A 16,231-nucleotide genomic window follows, 5' to 3' on the forward strand; every position below is an offset into this window, starting at 1 on the left:
CTCTCAAAGCACTTCATGATGACGGAAGTGAGTGCTATGGGGCGATAGTCGTTACGCTCAGTTACCTTAGCTTTCTTGGGAACAGGAACAATGGTGGCCCTCTTGAAGCATGTGGGAAAAGCAGACTGGGATAGGGATTGATTATGTCCGTAAACACACGGTCTGCGCGTGCTCTGAGGACGTGGTTAGGGATGCCGTCTGAGCCGGCAGCCTTGCGAGGGTTAACACGTTTAAATGTTTTCCTCACGTTGGCTGTAGTGAAGGAGAGCCCGCAGGTTTTGATAGCAGCCGTGTCAGTGGCACTATATTGTCCTCAAAGCGAGCAAAGAATTTGTTTGGGAGCAAGACATCGGTGTCCGCGAAGGGGCTGGTTTTCTTTTTGTAATCCGTGATTGACTGTAGACCCTGCCACATATGTCTCGTGTCTGAGCCGTTGAATTGCGACTACTTTGTCTCTATACTGACGCTTAGCTTGTTTGATTGCCTTGCGGAGGGAATAGCTACACTGTTTGTATACGGTCATGTTTCAGGTCACCTTGCCACCTTGCGCAAATGCTGCCATCAATCCACGGTTTCTGGTTTGTTGTCTATCAACAATGACAAGCCACCAGGGTCTGACAACTTGGATGGAAAATTACTGAGGACAAGTCACCGTGGGTACAACATCACCGATGCACTTGCTAATAAACTCACTCACCGAATCAGTGTATAAATCAATATTGTTGTTCGATGCTATCAGGAACATATCTCAGTCCACGAGATTATTGCAATTTTGAAGTGTGGAATCAGATTGGTCGGACCAGCGTTGAACGGACCTGAGCATGGGCGTTTCCTGTTTTAGTTTCTGTCTATAGGCTGGGAGCAACAAAATGGAGTCGTGGTCAGATTTTGCTGAAAGGAGGGCGAGGGAGGATTTTGTAAGCGTCGCTGAAATTCGAGTAGCAATGATTCAGAATTTTGATGTAAAGATGTAAAGAATATTTGTTGGTCCGTGGTGTGTAATGAGGAGCAACCAGACGCTGCCCTTGACACATTTATGAAATTGCTTAGTTACTAATATGCATGCACCCATTAAGAAAATGACTGTAAAAACTGTTAAATCCCCGTGGATTGATGAGGAATTTAAAAATGGTATGGTTGAAAGGGATGAGGCAAAAGGAATGGCAAGTAAGTCTGGCTGCACAAACGATTGGAAAACGTACTGCAAATTGAGAAATCATGTGACTAAACTGAATAAAAAGCAGAAACTACACTATGAAATACAGATAAATTACATAAGGAATGATAGTAAAATTCTTTGGAGTACCTTCAATGACATTTGGGGAAAATATGTCAACTCAGCCCCATCATTCATTGAACCAGGTAGCTCATTCTTTACAAAACCAACTGATATTGCTACAACTTAAATTATTTTTTCATTGGCAAGTTTAGGCATGACATGCCAGCAACAAACGCTTACACTACACATCCAAGTAAATCTGACCAAATTATGAAAGACAAGAATTGTTATTTTTGAATTTGTTGTCTATCAACAATGACAAGCCACCAGGGTCTGACAACTTGGATGGAATATTACTGAGGACAATGGCGCACAATATTGCCACTCATATTTGCCATATCTTAAATTTAAGCCAACTAGAAAGTGTGTGCCTTCAGGCCTGGAGGGAAGCAAAAGTCTTGTAAAGCCCTTTTTACTAACTCAAATAGCTGACCAATCATCCTGTTGCAACCCTTAGTAAAGTTTTTGGAAAAATTGTGATGGAATGCTATTTGAGTTTTTTTTACAATACACAAACAGTCATTCAGCACGCTTATAGGGAAGGACATTCAACAAGCACAGCACTTACACAAATTACTGATTATTGTGGGGGCTGATTTGTCAGACATCTGTGCGGCTTTTGACATCGATCATAGTCTGCTGCTGGAAAAACGTATGTGTTATGGCTTTACATCCCCTGCTATATTCTGGATAATGAGTTACTTGTCTAACAGAACACAGAGGGCTTTCTTTAATGGAAGCCTCCAACGTAATCCAGGTAGAATCAGGAATTCTGCAGGGCAGCTGTCTAGGCCCTTTGCTTTTTTCAATCTTTACCAACGACATGCCACTGGCTTTGAGTACAGCCAGAGTGTCTTTGAATTCGGATGACTCACTACTATACACGTAAGCTACCACAGTGACAACTGCAACACTTAAAGAGCTCCAGTTAGTTTCAGAATGGGTGGCAAGGAATAAGTTAGTCCTAAATATTTCAAAAACTAAAAGCATTTGGGACAGATCATTCACTAAACCCTAAACCTCAACTAAATATTGTAATGAATAATGTGGTAATTGAGCAAGTTGAGGAGACTAAACTGCTTGGAAGTAACCCTGGATTGTAAACTGTCTTGGTCAAAACATATTGATACAACAGTAGCTAAGATAGGGAGAAGTTGGTCCATAATAAGGCGCTACTCTGCATTCTTAACACTATCAACAAGGCAGGTCCTACAGGCCCTAGTTTTGTCATACCTGGACTACTGTTCAGTCGTGTGGTCAGGTGCCACAAAGACGGACTGAGGAAAATTGCAATTGGCTCAGAACAGGGCAGCACGGCTGGCCCTTGGATGTACACAGAGAGCTAACATTAATAATATGCATGTCAATCTCTCCTGGCTGAAAGTGGAGGAGAGATTAACTTAATCACTACTTGTATTTGTGAGAGGTATTGACATGTTGAAAGCACCGAGCTGTCTGTCTAAATTACTGGCACACAGCTCAGACACCCATGCATACTCCACAAGACATGCCACAAGAGGTCTCTTCACAGTCCCCAAGTCCAGAACAGACTATGGGAGGTGCACAGTGCTACATAGAGCCATGACCACATGGAACTCTATTCCACATCAGATAACTGATGCAAGCAGTAGAATCAGATTTTTTTTTAAACAGATATAAATACACCTTATAGAACAGCAGGGACTGTGAAGCAACACAAGCATAGGCACAGACACATGCATACCCACACATGATAACATGCGCACTATACACACACGTGCACATGGATTGTGTGTTGTAGATATGTGGTAGTAGAGTATGAGCCTGAGGGCACACACCTAGTGTGTTGTGAATTTTGTAATGAATGTATTGTAATGTTTTTTAAATTTTATAACTACCTTCATTTTGGCGGACCCCAGGAAGAGTAGCTGCTGCCTTGGGGATCCATAATAAATACAAATACAACGCAGGGAATATGGTGACGTTTCTTTTCAGACGCAGACTCAAGTGACCCACATTTAGACGCAAGACTTATTCAAGTGAACCACATTTATCATCAGTTCAACCCTTTCTCTCTTTCCCTTTCTTTGTCACAGTTCTGGAGAAGACCGAGTTCAAAGACGAGTCACAGTTCTTTCGTTTCTACGCCGACGAGGAGATGGAGGGTACCAGCTCCAAGACCAAGCAGCTGCAGCGCAACGACTTCAAGCTCATCGAGAACATCCTGGTCAAGTCCCTAGTGGTGAGTGCAATTACAGTGGTTCCTCCTTTAAAAGTTGTGAGTTTACGCCGTGGGATTTGGAGGTCATTTGTGGTTTAGTATGGTATCCCTCATCACCACTTCATTGCTCCAGACCACCACAAGGGGGAGTTAGAGCACTGATTATGCTTTTGGGTCTCACTGTGTCTCTAACTGACAATGAATGGGCAACATAAACCTAATTAGAAACTGATAATTGTGCACGACTTCAGTATTACTTACTAAAACTGTTACGCTAAGGTTTTTATTTTATGTTAGGATTATTTTGCTCTTACTGTAGTACTATAGGCCACTCCCGACCGTTCACGTTGTACAGCACCTGAGTGGCACAACGGTCTAAGACACTGCATAGCAGTGCAAGCTGTGTTGCTACGGATGCTGGTTCAATAACTGTGCTGGCCTCGACTGGGAGACCCATGAGATGACTGTAGGTTTTTGTTTTTTCTCGCACTAAAAACAGAAATAAATCATTCTACATAACAAACTGGCTTAATTTACACATTAGTAACAATGGCTCACCCCATGTTCAAGAATGGCAAGAATTATTTGAAAACAAAATTGCACTAATAATGGCACTGACTAGGGAAATGTTCCCGCTGTTCTGTTCTTAGTGCCAGTCTGTACATTCAAACGAAAACAATGTAACCAATAATAGCATCTTTATGCTTTCATTAATAAAATAATGATAAAAATACTCTTTCAAAATGCCGATGTTTATTTAGTTATAGATCCATTTCCCGTCGGGGAATTGAACCCCAGTCTCCCACGTGCCCGCACGACATCGGGATTCTTAAGCTAAATAGCCCAGTACTGTACTGCCGACCGTCACGTTGTACAGCGCTATATTTTCCATTCCATCCTAACAGAAACCCAGAGGGTTTTTCATTTTTTATTGGAATAGAAACACCATAATATTAATCAAATTAAAAGTTTGGACACACCTACTCATTCCAGGATTTGTCTTTATCTTTACTAATTTCTACATTGTAGAATAATAGTGAAGACATCACAACTATGAATTAACACATATGGAATCAGTTAAGAACAAATTCTTATTTACAAGGACAGCCTACTCCTTCCTCCCCGTCAGGGAATTGAACCCTGGTGTTCCGCGTGCCTGCATTTCCATGTTTACTACAGTATGTATTGTAGGCTATGTTTACTTGTCAGACTGCACAGTAACCTAATAAACAAATGCAGGTGGCTTATATCTTCAAAATGCTTTAAATGTTTTATTATCCAAGTGTAAAAGCATATACTGTACAGTTCTGTAGTTCTTCATCAGCATCTTTATGCTTTCATTAATAAAAGAATGATAAAAATACTCTTTCAAAATGCAGGTGTTGATTTAGTTATGGATCATAACGAATTATTATGGGAATAGATATCATTAAATTACAGAATTATTGGAACAAAGTTGTCTAATGAAGGAAAACAAATTGCTGCTTACTGGAAATACTCTTTCAAACACACATGGTCACGTACAGCGTCATTATGGCTATTAGCAGGGCTATATTTGTCCTTTATAAATATTATTTGGGCCTTTATTCAGATTACAAGCGCTCACTGTCGTTTTTTTGAAAACTAAATTGTCACGTCCTGACCATAGTTCTTATGTGTGTTGCTTGTTTTAGTGTTGGTCAGGACGTGAGCTGGGTGGGCATTCTATGTTGTGTGTCTAGTTTGTCTGTTTCTGTGTTCAGCCTAATATGGTTCTTAATCAGAGGCAGCTGTCAATCGTTGTCCCTGATTGAGAATCATATATAGGTGGCTTGTTTTGTGTTGGGGATTGTGGGTGGTTGTCTTCTGTCTTTGTGTTCTGCACCAGATAGGACTGTTGTCGGTTTTCACATTTATTGTTTTGTTATTTGTAGTGTTCTCATATTCTTTATTAAATTATGTTGAACACTAGCCGCGCTGCATTTGGTCCTCTCCTTCATCCCAGGAAGAAAACCATTACATAAATGATCTCCAAAATATCGTTACTTTTTTAACAAAGCGATTCATTATTATTAATTCATTTAGAATTATATTAAAGCCCCTTAGGATCTGTGAGAATATCTAACGGAAAATGCCCCTTACATATTCATTTAGAATCCTCCAATCCTCTAAATGTAATTATTGGTGGAGAGTCACGTCATTGAAAAAAATATTTTGAGATATACTGTAGGCCTACCATAGACAAAATTAGTATTGGTTACACTACAATTAGGCTGTGGAAATGTTATGCCCCTTAGATATTAATTTAGAATCCTCCAATCCTCTTATGCTGTAGCCTACTACCGACCGTCACGTTGTACAGCGCAATATTTTCCATTCCAACCCTGAGGGTTGATTCAATTAATTAAGCCAAATTTCTTAAAATCAGTCCCATGTACACTGTTATTCCAAAAAAGGTTTTAAATTCTCTAGTAATGCCAATGTGGGGGAATATCAAATGCTTTTCAAAGTTGCCCTCTGGTGGTCAAACTAGCACTAACTTGCATTAACGTAAAAATGTCTGACAATTAAATAACGTGCCATAGAATGCTGCAGCAGCCCACAAGGTGTGCTGCAGTATGACGCTACTTTTAAAGGAGGAACCACTGTACACACACATGAATGTACACACACACACGAATGTACACACACACATAAATGAGCACATACACTTGTGTGAACGTAACAGCACTGTACATTGTTACCAGTCAGTAATTCATTGAATGGTTTGTCCGCTGCTGTAACAATAAGCTGCCACACCGTAGTATTTAGAGGAGCAGGTTTTCCCCAGAAGTCTGGGCGTGATCAGAAACAGCCATGTCCTTCACTCCGCAAGGCCCAAGTGTTTGTGTGATGACTTTAACCACATCTGGGTGGTGGTATCAGAGAGCACATGGAGACATCTCACCTCCCCCCCAGTGTCTGATGCAGCTCAAAACATCTCCTAATGCCTTTGAAGATGAGACCGGGCTTTGAAGTCCAACAGATCCATTAATGGCAGATGTCTTTAGGAAAGCAGCTGTGTGTGTAAGGAAGTCTCATAGGATGCGAGCATCAGGAAGAACAATTCAAACGAATGAGTTCAGTCGCTTTGGTGGAGACATACACTTGACAGTTTGCTCATATTCAAATCAAACATTTGATAACATTAGTTCTGATAAAACAGTTAAGATATAAATATATTCTACAATATATACGGAATATCAAGTATCAACACCCATAAACGGTCATGAGTTCAGTTGAAATGGATAGATTTTTTTCTCCACGGGGGTAATTTCAAAAAGATGTTCCAAGAGCGGAGCCATAACGTAATGTGCTTCCATGCGTGAGCCGCAGTTAGAATTTAATTAACCCCCCAACTGTGTGTGAAGATGGTAATTACCAATGGCTCTCATATCAAATCTGATTCAAATAAAATGTTGTCACTAACAGTGAAATACGGGGCCTTCCTAAAAATGCAGAGAGAAAATTTCAAATAATAATATACACTGAGTAACGACAACTTGCCTATATATACACGGGGTACCAGTATCGATTCAATGTGCATGGGTACGAAGTACAGTTGAAGTCGGAAGTTTACATACACGTTAGCCAAATACATTTAAACTCAGTTCTTCACAATTTAAGTTCTGGTTATCTAGATCTCTGGTGCCCTCGAGACATCAAACCGTAAGCTTAAAGCATCAAACAAGCTCATTGCACATAGTTGATTTTATTAAATCACATTAAATTTATATGGAAAAATAGACATTTAAAAATTGAGCAAAAAGCCTTGGTCAACAGACCAGGCGACTTTCGGTCGAACAATATTTTTTTCCGGGGACAGACCTAATGCAAATTATTCTGTTTATGAACGTACAGTTGAAGTCGGAAGTTTACATACACGTTAGCTAAATACATTTAAACTCAGTTCTTCACAATTCCTGACATCCAAGTAAGAATTCCCTGTCTTAGGTCAGTTAGGATCACCACTTTATTTTAAGAATGTGAAATGTCAGAGTAATAGTAGAGAGAATGATTTATTTCAGCTTTTATTTATTTCATTGTATTCCCAGTGGGTCAGAAGTTTACACTCAATTACTCAATTAGTATTTGGTAGCATTGCCTTTAAATTCTTTAACTTGGGTCAAACGTTTTGGGTAGCCTTCCACAAGCTTCCCACAATAAGTTGGGTGAATTTTGGCCCATTCCTCCTATCAAAGCTGGTGTCATTGAGTCAGGTTTGTAGGCCTCCTTATATATATATGCTCACACATGCTTTTTCAGTTCTTCCCACAAATTTTCTATAGGTTTGGAAGACCCATTTGCGACCAAGCTTTAACTTCCTGACTGATGTCTTGAGATGTTGCTTCATTATATCCACATAATTGTCCATCCTCATGCCTTCTATTTTGTGTAGTGCACCAGTCCCTCCTGCAGCAAAGCACCCCCACAACATGATGCTGCCACCCCCGTGCTTCACGGTTAGGATGGTGTTCTTTGGCTTGCAAGCCTCCCCCTTTTTCCTCCAAACATAACAATGGTCATTATGGCCAAACAGTTCTATATTTGTTTCATCAGACCAGAGGACATTTCTCCAAAAAGTACGATCTTTGTCCCCATGTGCAGTTGCAAACCGTAGTCTGACTTTTTTTTATGGTGGTTTTGGAGCAGTGGCTTCTTCCTTGCTGAGTGGCCTTACAGTTTATGTCGATATAGGACTCGTTTTACTGTGATGGTTTGCAAGGATCTTAGCCCTATTTTGATGCGTAGCCTGTTTGATGGCTCGTCGGAGGTCATAGTGGATTTCTTATAAGCTTCCGGATTGGTATCCCGCTCCTTGAAAGCTGCAGCTCTAGCCTTTAGCTCATTGCGGATGTTGACTCTAATTCATGTCTTCTGGTTGGGATATGTACGTACGGTCATTGTGGGGATGACATCATTGATGCACTTATTAATGAAGCCGGGACTGATGTGGTGAACTCCTCAATGTTAGCGGATGAATCCTGGGACATATTACAGTCTGTGCGAAGCAGTCCTGTAGCTTTTCCATATTGAGCATCACTGGTACTTCCTGTTTTGAGTTTTTGCTTGTATGCATTACTCAAAAGTATAGCGTTATGGTCAGATTTGCCAAATGGAGGGCAAGCCTTCTATGTGTTTCTGAATGTGGAGTGAAGGTAGTCTAGAGTTTTATTGCCTCTTGTTGCACAGGTGACCTTCTGGTAAATATGGTAGTAGTAGTAATATAATAGTATGGTCTGCAGCTTATCATGAGCTATTCTAACTCAAGCGAGCGAAAACTTGAGACTTCCTTAACATTAGAAATCGTTTTCTGTTGTTAAGAAATAGACACGACCCTCCTCCGTTCATCTAACCCGAGGCTGCCGTCCGTTCTTAAGGGGATTCGAAATTCCTCTCATTCTTCCAGCACCTGTTGGTAAATGTGACAATCCTGATATTTTGTGTGTTTTTGTTTTTACACTTATCTACATAATGTCTCCGGCAACATTTCCTATTATCGAAAATAGCTTCTGGACATCAGAATGCGATCACTAACCTCGATTTGGACGAACATTTCTACTTAAACGAGTCGGCAGCTCTGGACGTTCGGCTTATTCCATACCAGGCCCTAATGCCCCGGACTCGAAATAGGAAGCGACGATGCAAAAGAGGCAGACGAGCCAGTATCCTGACGAGACAACGTTGGTGATGAACCGCTTCTACCTTCCGTTCTATTGGCGAACATACAGTCACTAGAGAAGGAACCGGAAGAGCTCCGTTTGAGACTATCCTATCAATGGGACCTGAACTGTAATATTCTAAGTTTCTCGTAGTCATGGCTGAACAAGGACAATACACATCTCGTTGATTTATCCATACATCTTTAACCCCTTAAGAAAAGGGCTGGAAACTGGAAGTTACATTGCCAGGGTAACATTAACGCATTAGCTTTCCCTAGCGTTTCTTCAGAAGAACAAAGGAGGAAGTAGACATGATGCCCCATCCCCAATGATTAGCTCAAATGCTAATCCTTCCCAGTCCTTCCAGCCATGATTGAAGTGATGGACCCCAACACACACACACAGCTCTTTGACGCTGCAGAGCCCATTGTTTAGCCGTTCTCCTGTTACCCGTCTCCTCAGACGGGCGTTAGCGATAGCCATCTTATCACAACTATGCAGAAGAGAAATAACCCCCACCTTGCAATTGGCGACGCTCCTGTTATTGCTCTGTAATGGAATAGTCCCAAATAAACCCAAATGTGATGTACGTATTTTACGCAGGTCTGTCATTGCCGTTGTGTCATTCGTTTGTTATTGACTGCACAGAGTGTGCCAGATAAAATGTTCTGATTTTGTTGGTTCGTTGATCTAATGCATAAATGAATGAATGAATCAATGTCGGACAATGCCTTCTAAGGACCTTTGTTGATGTTTTTTTGTCTCCCCATAGATTCACCCAGAGGAGGAAGACTACGGCTTTGAGATTGAGGAGAAGAACAAGGCCATCGTGGTGAGGTCTGTCACCAGGGGCTCTCGCGCCGAGGTGAGGAGTCTATAAACACACACACGCAGACACGTAAAATACACACAGACACACACACAGATGACGACACACACGCACCTGCTATGCTTCCTCCTCCTTACTGACAGAGCCCGTTAGTCCCAGTGTGTGAGACAGTGGTAGTGATGTCACTCTACCTGTCCCTCTCCTCATGGGGACTTTATTCTCAGTGTGGGGATCAGAACTATTAGACATGCCTGCTCACATTCTCCTCACTGCCATCTCAGCTCTGTGTGTGGATGGGGGGGGGGGGGGGGGGGGGGGTTCTGTGCATACTTGTTTGTCTTTCTGTCTGCAGCTGGAGGACATCCTTATCTACTCTCTTTCTTTCTTTTTGAATCAACTCCTCAAGGTCTTGTTGACTAGTTGGATCGGAGCATATGTGCAACGACTGGGGATCCCTGAGGAAGGGATTGGTAAACACAGTCTTACAGCACTCCTTCCCTGACTGTCCCTCAGTGTTCTTTCATATCTTACTCCCCTCCCTCACTCCAACTCACTCCTCCCGCCCTCAGGCCTACAGTTGTACCATCATCCGTACAGTTCCTAAAATGAACCTCTCACACTCCTTCTGTGTCCCCTACCCTATTTTTCCTCCCTCTCGTTTCCACTCCATCTCACTCCTGCTATTCCTCCCTTCCTCTGCTCCAGACAGTGCCAGTGTAGTTGGGGCCTGGCTGACACAGAGCGTGTGTATCCGAGACTGCCCAAACACTGAGTCCGTCTGTGTGTGTGTGTGCTTTGTGAATGAGGCCCAGCTGATTCCCCGGGCCCAGTGGGGGGGAAAAACCTGGGAGAGCCAGGGACTCCGGGAGGGTTGCAGGGTGAATACCTAACACACAAATGTGAAAACGCACGCAGGCACACTCACTCACTCACTCAGTGGGCCACTGTGCCTTCCTGTTCTGGGCTGTCCTCCAGAGCCAGCCCCCCAGACAACCAAAGCCAAGCGTCATACTAGTGAATCTGGTCCCTGTGTCCTGGGCTAGCCAGAGAGGATATAAAGGCTGCCGTGAGAATCGCTGTGTTTTTGATCATTTAGATGTTATTTTTTTAGGCTATTGCCATCACTTATCCAGCTTTTATAAGTGAAATCTGGTCGAAAATTGTTCACACTATTTACATCTGAAAAACAAAATGGACACTGACGTACCAGAAATGAAGAGACAACCTACCCTGATGCTCCACCGTTGTTGCCTCTCTCTCCATCCTCCCCTCCAGATGGCGGGGCTGCAGGAGGGTAGGAAGATCTTCACCATCAACGAGGACCTGGTGTTCCTCAGGCCCTTCCAGGAGGTGGAGACCATGATCAACCAAGCCTTCTGCATCCGCCGCTCCTTACGCCTGCTGGTCAACACCAAGACCAAGGAGTGAGTACACAGGCATGTGTGTATACACACACACACACACACACACACACACAGGTATCCTCTACACACCTACACTATCAACCAGGCCTTCTGCATCCGCCGCTCCTTACGCATGCTGGTCAACACCAAGACCAAGGAGTGAGTACACAGGCATGTGTGTATACACACACACACACACACAGGTATCCTCTACACACCTACACTATCAACCAGGCCTTTCTTCATCCGCCGCTCCTTACGCCTGCTGGTCATTGCCAAGGAGTGAGTACACAGGCATGTATATGCACACAGACAAGTATCCTCTACACACCTACACTAGTGGCAGTCAGTGCTGTTTAAGATGAGGGAGGACGATTATTTTTTTATGAGCTTGGCCTTATTTCTATTACAGCATATTGGAAGGCTGTCGTATTTGATTCATCCAGCTTAATGTAACACTGATAGGTTTAGGCTACTTCATGATACTCAAATGTTCCTGTACACATCATGTGGTTGCTCCAACCTAGCCTATGAATGAAAGTCTACAATGTAGGTGAACAGGTAGAGAGAAATTTGAGTCATCAAGGTGACAGACATTGACACATTCAATACCGCCTTGCACAATCTTACCTGCATCTAGTGTGTAGTCATTAGTCCAACAGTTGCAAACGAGTTTCTGTTGGACAGGTATGTTTATCCCTGTTTTTGTTCCGTTTGCTTCTGTTTAAGAAACGTTTTTCAACAGAATCGGCGGAATGAATACACACCTGATCACATGCAAGGGTGTGTCGAGTAATCAGAGAAAACGAGTATTGTAACAGATATGGGCAATTTTCTGGATCAGATTCCAGATTAGTATCGGGAAAAATAATACTTTTTCACAAAAGCAGTGCACTGGGCCTTTACCAGTCTTCTGAATTGCACCTCCAAACAATGGATAGCACCTAAATATAGCTCCGTTTACTGCATAAATGGTGCATGGATTTGAAGGAATTACAGTGTAGGCTAATCCGTGTGTAAACTATGACACAATGTAAATGGGAGAAGGCTGAAAACGTGGTCAGCGGCAGATCAAGATGGCAGCACCAAGTCTCCGGGTGAACGGAGGAGTTGTCCATGGTGCTGTTATTCAATATTCTTTATTTACCCTGTTCGTAATGAGCACAGGAAGGTTGCATTTTGGCTTCTGCTCACATGGCTGAAGCGAGCGGGGAACACATGCAGCACACAGACACCACCGGCTACAGACCTACCACAGATCTGACTTGCAGTGGTGTAGTGCTATTTCTGTGGATGAGGGACCGCACAACTTGCCTATATATACACGGGGTACCAGTATCGAGTCAATGTGCAAGGGTACGAAGTACAATTGAATTCGGAAGTTTACATACACCTTAGCCAAATACATTTAAACTCAGTTTTTCCACAATTCCTGACATTTAATCCTAGTAAAATTCCCTGTCTTAGGTCAGTTAGGATCACCACTTTATTTTAAGAATGTGAAATGACAGAATAATAGTAGAGAGAATGATTTATTTCAGATTTTATTTATTTCACATTCCCAGTGGGTCAGCAGTTTACATACACTCAATTAGTATTTGTTAGCATTGCCTTTAAATTGTTTAACTTGGGTCAAATTTTTCGGGTAGCCTTCCACAAGCTTCCCACAATAAGTTGGGTGAATTGTGGCCCATTCCTCCTGACAGAGCTGGTGTAACTGAGTCAGGTGTGTAGGCCTCCTTGCTCGCACACGCTTTTTCAGTTCTGCCCGCTCTCTTTGAGTCAACTACTCACCACATTTTATGCGCTGCAGTGCTAGTTAGCTGTAGCTTATACTTTCAGGACTAGATTCATTATCTGATCCTTTGATTGGATGGACAACATGTCAGTTCATGCTGCAAGAGCTTTGATAGGTTGGAGGACATCCTCCGGAAGTTATCTTAATTACTGTGTAAGTTTATGGAAAAGGGGGGTGAGAAAGACGAGCCTCCTAGGTTTTGTATTGAAGTCAACGTACTCAGAGGAGTATGGAAACTAGCTGTCCTCCGGCTACAACATGGTGCTACCTTATAGAGTGCTGTTGAGGCTACTGTAGACCTTCATTGCAAAAGTGTGTGTTTTAATCAAATATTTGGTGAGGTGAATATATTAAGTATAGTTTTATCTAAAAAGGGATACATTTTTTCATGTTTCACTATTGTTTTAAATTCACTGATGCTGGTCCTCCCCTTCCTCCTCTGAGGAGCCTCTACTGACCTACACACACGTGTGCACACATACACACTCTCTTGTTGTTATAGGATTGTGAAGATTCCAGACACTCCCGGTGCCCTGTCCTTCAAACTCAGTGGCTCCGCCCCACCTCATGTACACGCAGTAAGGAAAGGTGAGTAAGAGCCTCTCTGATTGGGAGTTACCTAGTCAGTTGTAAAACTGAATGCATTTAACTGAAATGTGTCTTCCGCATTTAACCCAACCCCTCTGATTCAGAGGGGAGCGGGGGGCTTCCTTAAATCAACATTACATTATAGGATGAGGCGTTACCTGCCAGCCATGCACCTGTTAACTTCAGGTCCAGTTTCTTGAGGCTCTGCTTTTTAGGACCACATGGTCGCCAGGCTAGGGTCAAAGGACCACATGTTCGCCAGGCTAGGGTCAAAGGACCACATGTTCGCCAGGCTAGGGTCAAAGGACCACATGTTCGCCAGGCTAGGGTCAAAGGACCACATGGTCGCCAGGCTAGGGTCAAAGGACCACTTGGTCGCCAGGCTGTGGTCAAAGGACCACATGGTCGCCAGGCTAGGGTCAAAGGACCACATGGTCGCCAGGCTAGGGTCAAAGGACCACATGGTCGCCAGGCTAGGGTCAAAGGACCACATGGTCGCCAGGCTAGGGTCAAAGGACCACATGGTCGCCAGGCTAGGGTCAAAGGACCACATGGTCGCCAGGCTAGGGTCAAAGGACCACATGGTCGCCAGGCTAGGGTCAAAGGACCACATGTTCGCCAGGCTAGGGTCAAAGGACCACATGTTCGCCAGGCTAGGGTCAAAGTACATTTTTAATTGTATTTACAACTGTTGAGTCACGAACAAGGGATGAGTCCAAATGTGTAAAACAGTTGGATAAGGAAGGAGGAAACATGGCTGCCGATTTATTTTCTTCTGCATTGAGGGAGAAGGAGTCACGACCCGGGGTCTCATACACTCTGCTCTGGCTGCACACACACAAACACACACACGCAGGCTCCTTTCAGCTACTGGCCCCATAGGAGTTTCTGAATGATATCCTACTCCCCAGCTCCCTCTCTCGTCTCCTAAACCAGGATCCTGGTTGACGGCTGGGATTTGGTTGGCTTGGGTTGGCTGCTAAACTGAAGATATGGAGTCGTGTGCTTTGTGTGAGGTGGATCACTGGGGAAATTATGCTAGGGCTGGTATTTTTAAACGGGACAGGAGATCTGTTCTCATTTTAGGGCACAGCTAAAGTGTTACCAGACAACTTATTTGAGGACCAAAACAATATAGGAACTTTAATTAATAGTATACACATAGCTTAATAATAATAATTATATATGCCATATAGCAGATGCTTTTATCCAAAGCGACATACAGTCCATGTGTGCTTACATTTTATGCATCTGTGGTCCCGGGAATCAATCCCAAAACCCTGGTATTGCTAATGCCATGCTTTACCACCTGAGCCACACACCTATCTACTGCTTAGATGAGCAGATGGTCTTGGATATGCCTTATTCTCTGATCATGTTAAAAACAGATTCTTCATCTCAATGGGATCTCCGAATAACATAGAATGAACTAAATATTTACAGAATGGACCAGATAGATGAGGATACATTGTACATATGCTGTTATTATAGAAAAACATTCATTCAACATGCATACGTTCTGTGACATCGGTGGTTACAGGATGACACATGAGAAGCTGTGTCCCCGCCCACTTTGACCCCTGTGTGATTATAGGGTCGGAGGCGGCGGTGGCAGGACTCCAGCCAGGTCAGTGCATCCTGAAGGTGAATGGCAACAACATGAACCATAGCGACTACCAGGAGGTCCTGGAGCACTTCACCTCCCACCACGACCAGCAGGATCAGCCCGACATGGTGAGACGTAGTTTGCGTGCAAAGCTGTGGTCCAGCGGTGACACTACCGGATCCGTACACACATGGGACTCCCTACTGGAAAACAGGGTTCAATCCCTGTCTCATCCCCCTCTGATTCTTACTGTCTGTCAATAAAGCATTCAAATACATAGGGAGAATCTCTTTTTTTTAAAGAAAGAGACATTTCACGACAAACAATGTTTTAGTACTGTACGTACAATATTAGGGAAACGTACATGATCAGAGATTCAACCATGATGGCTTTAGCCTAAAGTACATTGTGACTTTTCTACCAGTGTCAAGACGTGTTTCAATCACACTACTGTAGTGTGTTCCCTTCTACAGTGTCACATGCAAGGGTTTGACTGGTTTAATGCGTCACAACCAGGGTTCTTCTGCATCCTCAATTTCACTATTGTTTACAGTGAACTGCCAATATACCTACTTTTCCCCTTGTTGTTATTTTCCTACTGTGACAAATATTTTGGCTTTATCAGCTTGGGACAGTGCAGGGTATACTATGGAGCAGAGGTGGGACCAAGTCATTGTTTTACAAGTCACAAGTAAGTCTCAAGTCTTAGCACTCAAGTCCCAAGTCAAGACAGGCAAGTCCCAGTCAAGTCTCAAGTCAAGACCGATAAGTGTCATGTTTCGAGTCCTAAACGAGTCATAATGTGCTCATCACCAAATGTAATACCATTTCATATTTTTAACAAGAG

The 16,231-nt window shown here is 43.0% G+C and overlaps 1 protein-coding gene across 1 annotated transcript in view; it reads left to right on the forward strand.

The window, feature by feature from the left end:
• The window catches only part of LOC129860454 (phosphatidylinositol 3,4,5-trisphosphate-dependent Rac exchanger 1 protein-like), a 131,177-nt gene that overhangs the window by 79,586 nt on the left and 35,360 nt on the right, over positions 1 to 16,231 (forward strand). The window contains exons 16-20 of the mRNA XM_055930846.1: positions 3,355 to 3,500; positions 9,933 to 10,025; positions 11,265 to 11,413; positions 13,693 to 13,778; positions 15,373 to 15,512. Of these exons, the coding sequence (XP_055786821.1) occupies positions 3,355 to 3,500; positions 9,933 to 10,025; positions 11,265 to 11,413; positions 13,693 to 13,778; positions 15,373 to 15,512 (614 nt within the window). The remainder of the gene's footprint in view (positions 1 to 3,354; positions 3,501 to 9,932; positions 10,026 to 11,264; positions 11,414 to 13,692; positions 13,779 to 15,372; positions 15,513 to 16,231) is intronic.

The sequence above is a fragment of the Salvelinus fontinalis genome, chromosome 8, assembly GCF_029448725.1.
Source record: "Salvelinus fontinalis isolate EN_2023a chromosome 8, ASM2944872v1, whole genome shotgun sequence".
Taxonomy (NCBI): Eukaryota; Metazoa; Chordata; class Actinopteri; order Salmoniformes; family Salmonidae; genus Salvelinus; species Salvelinus fontinalis.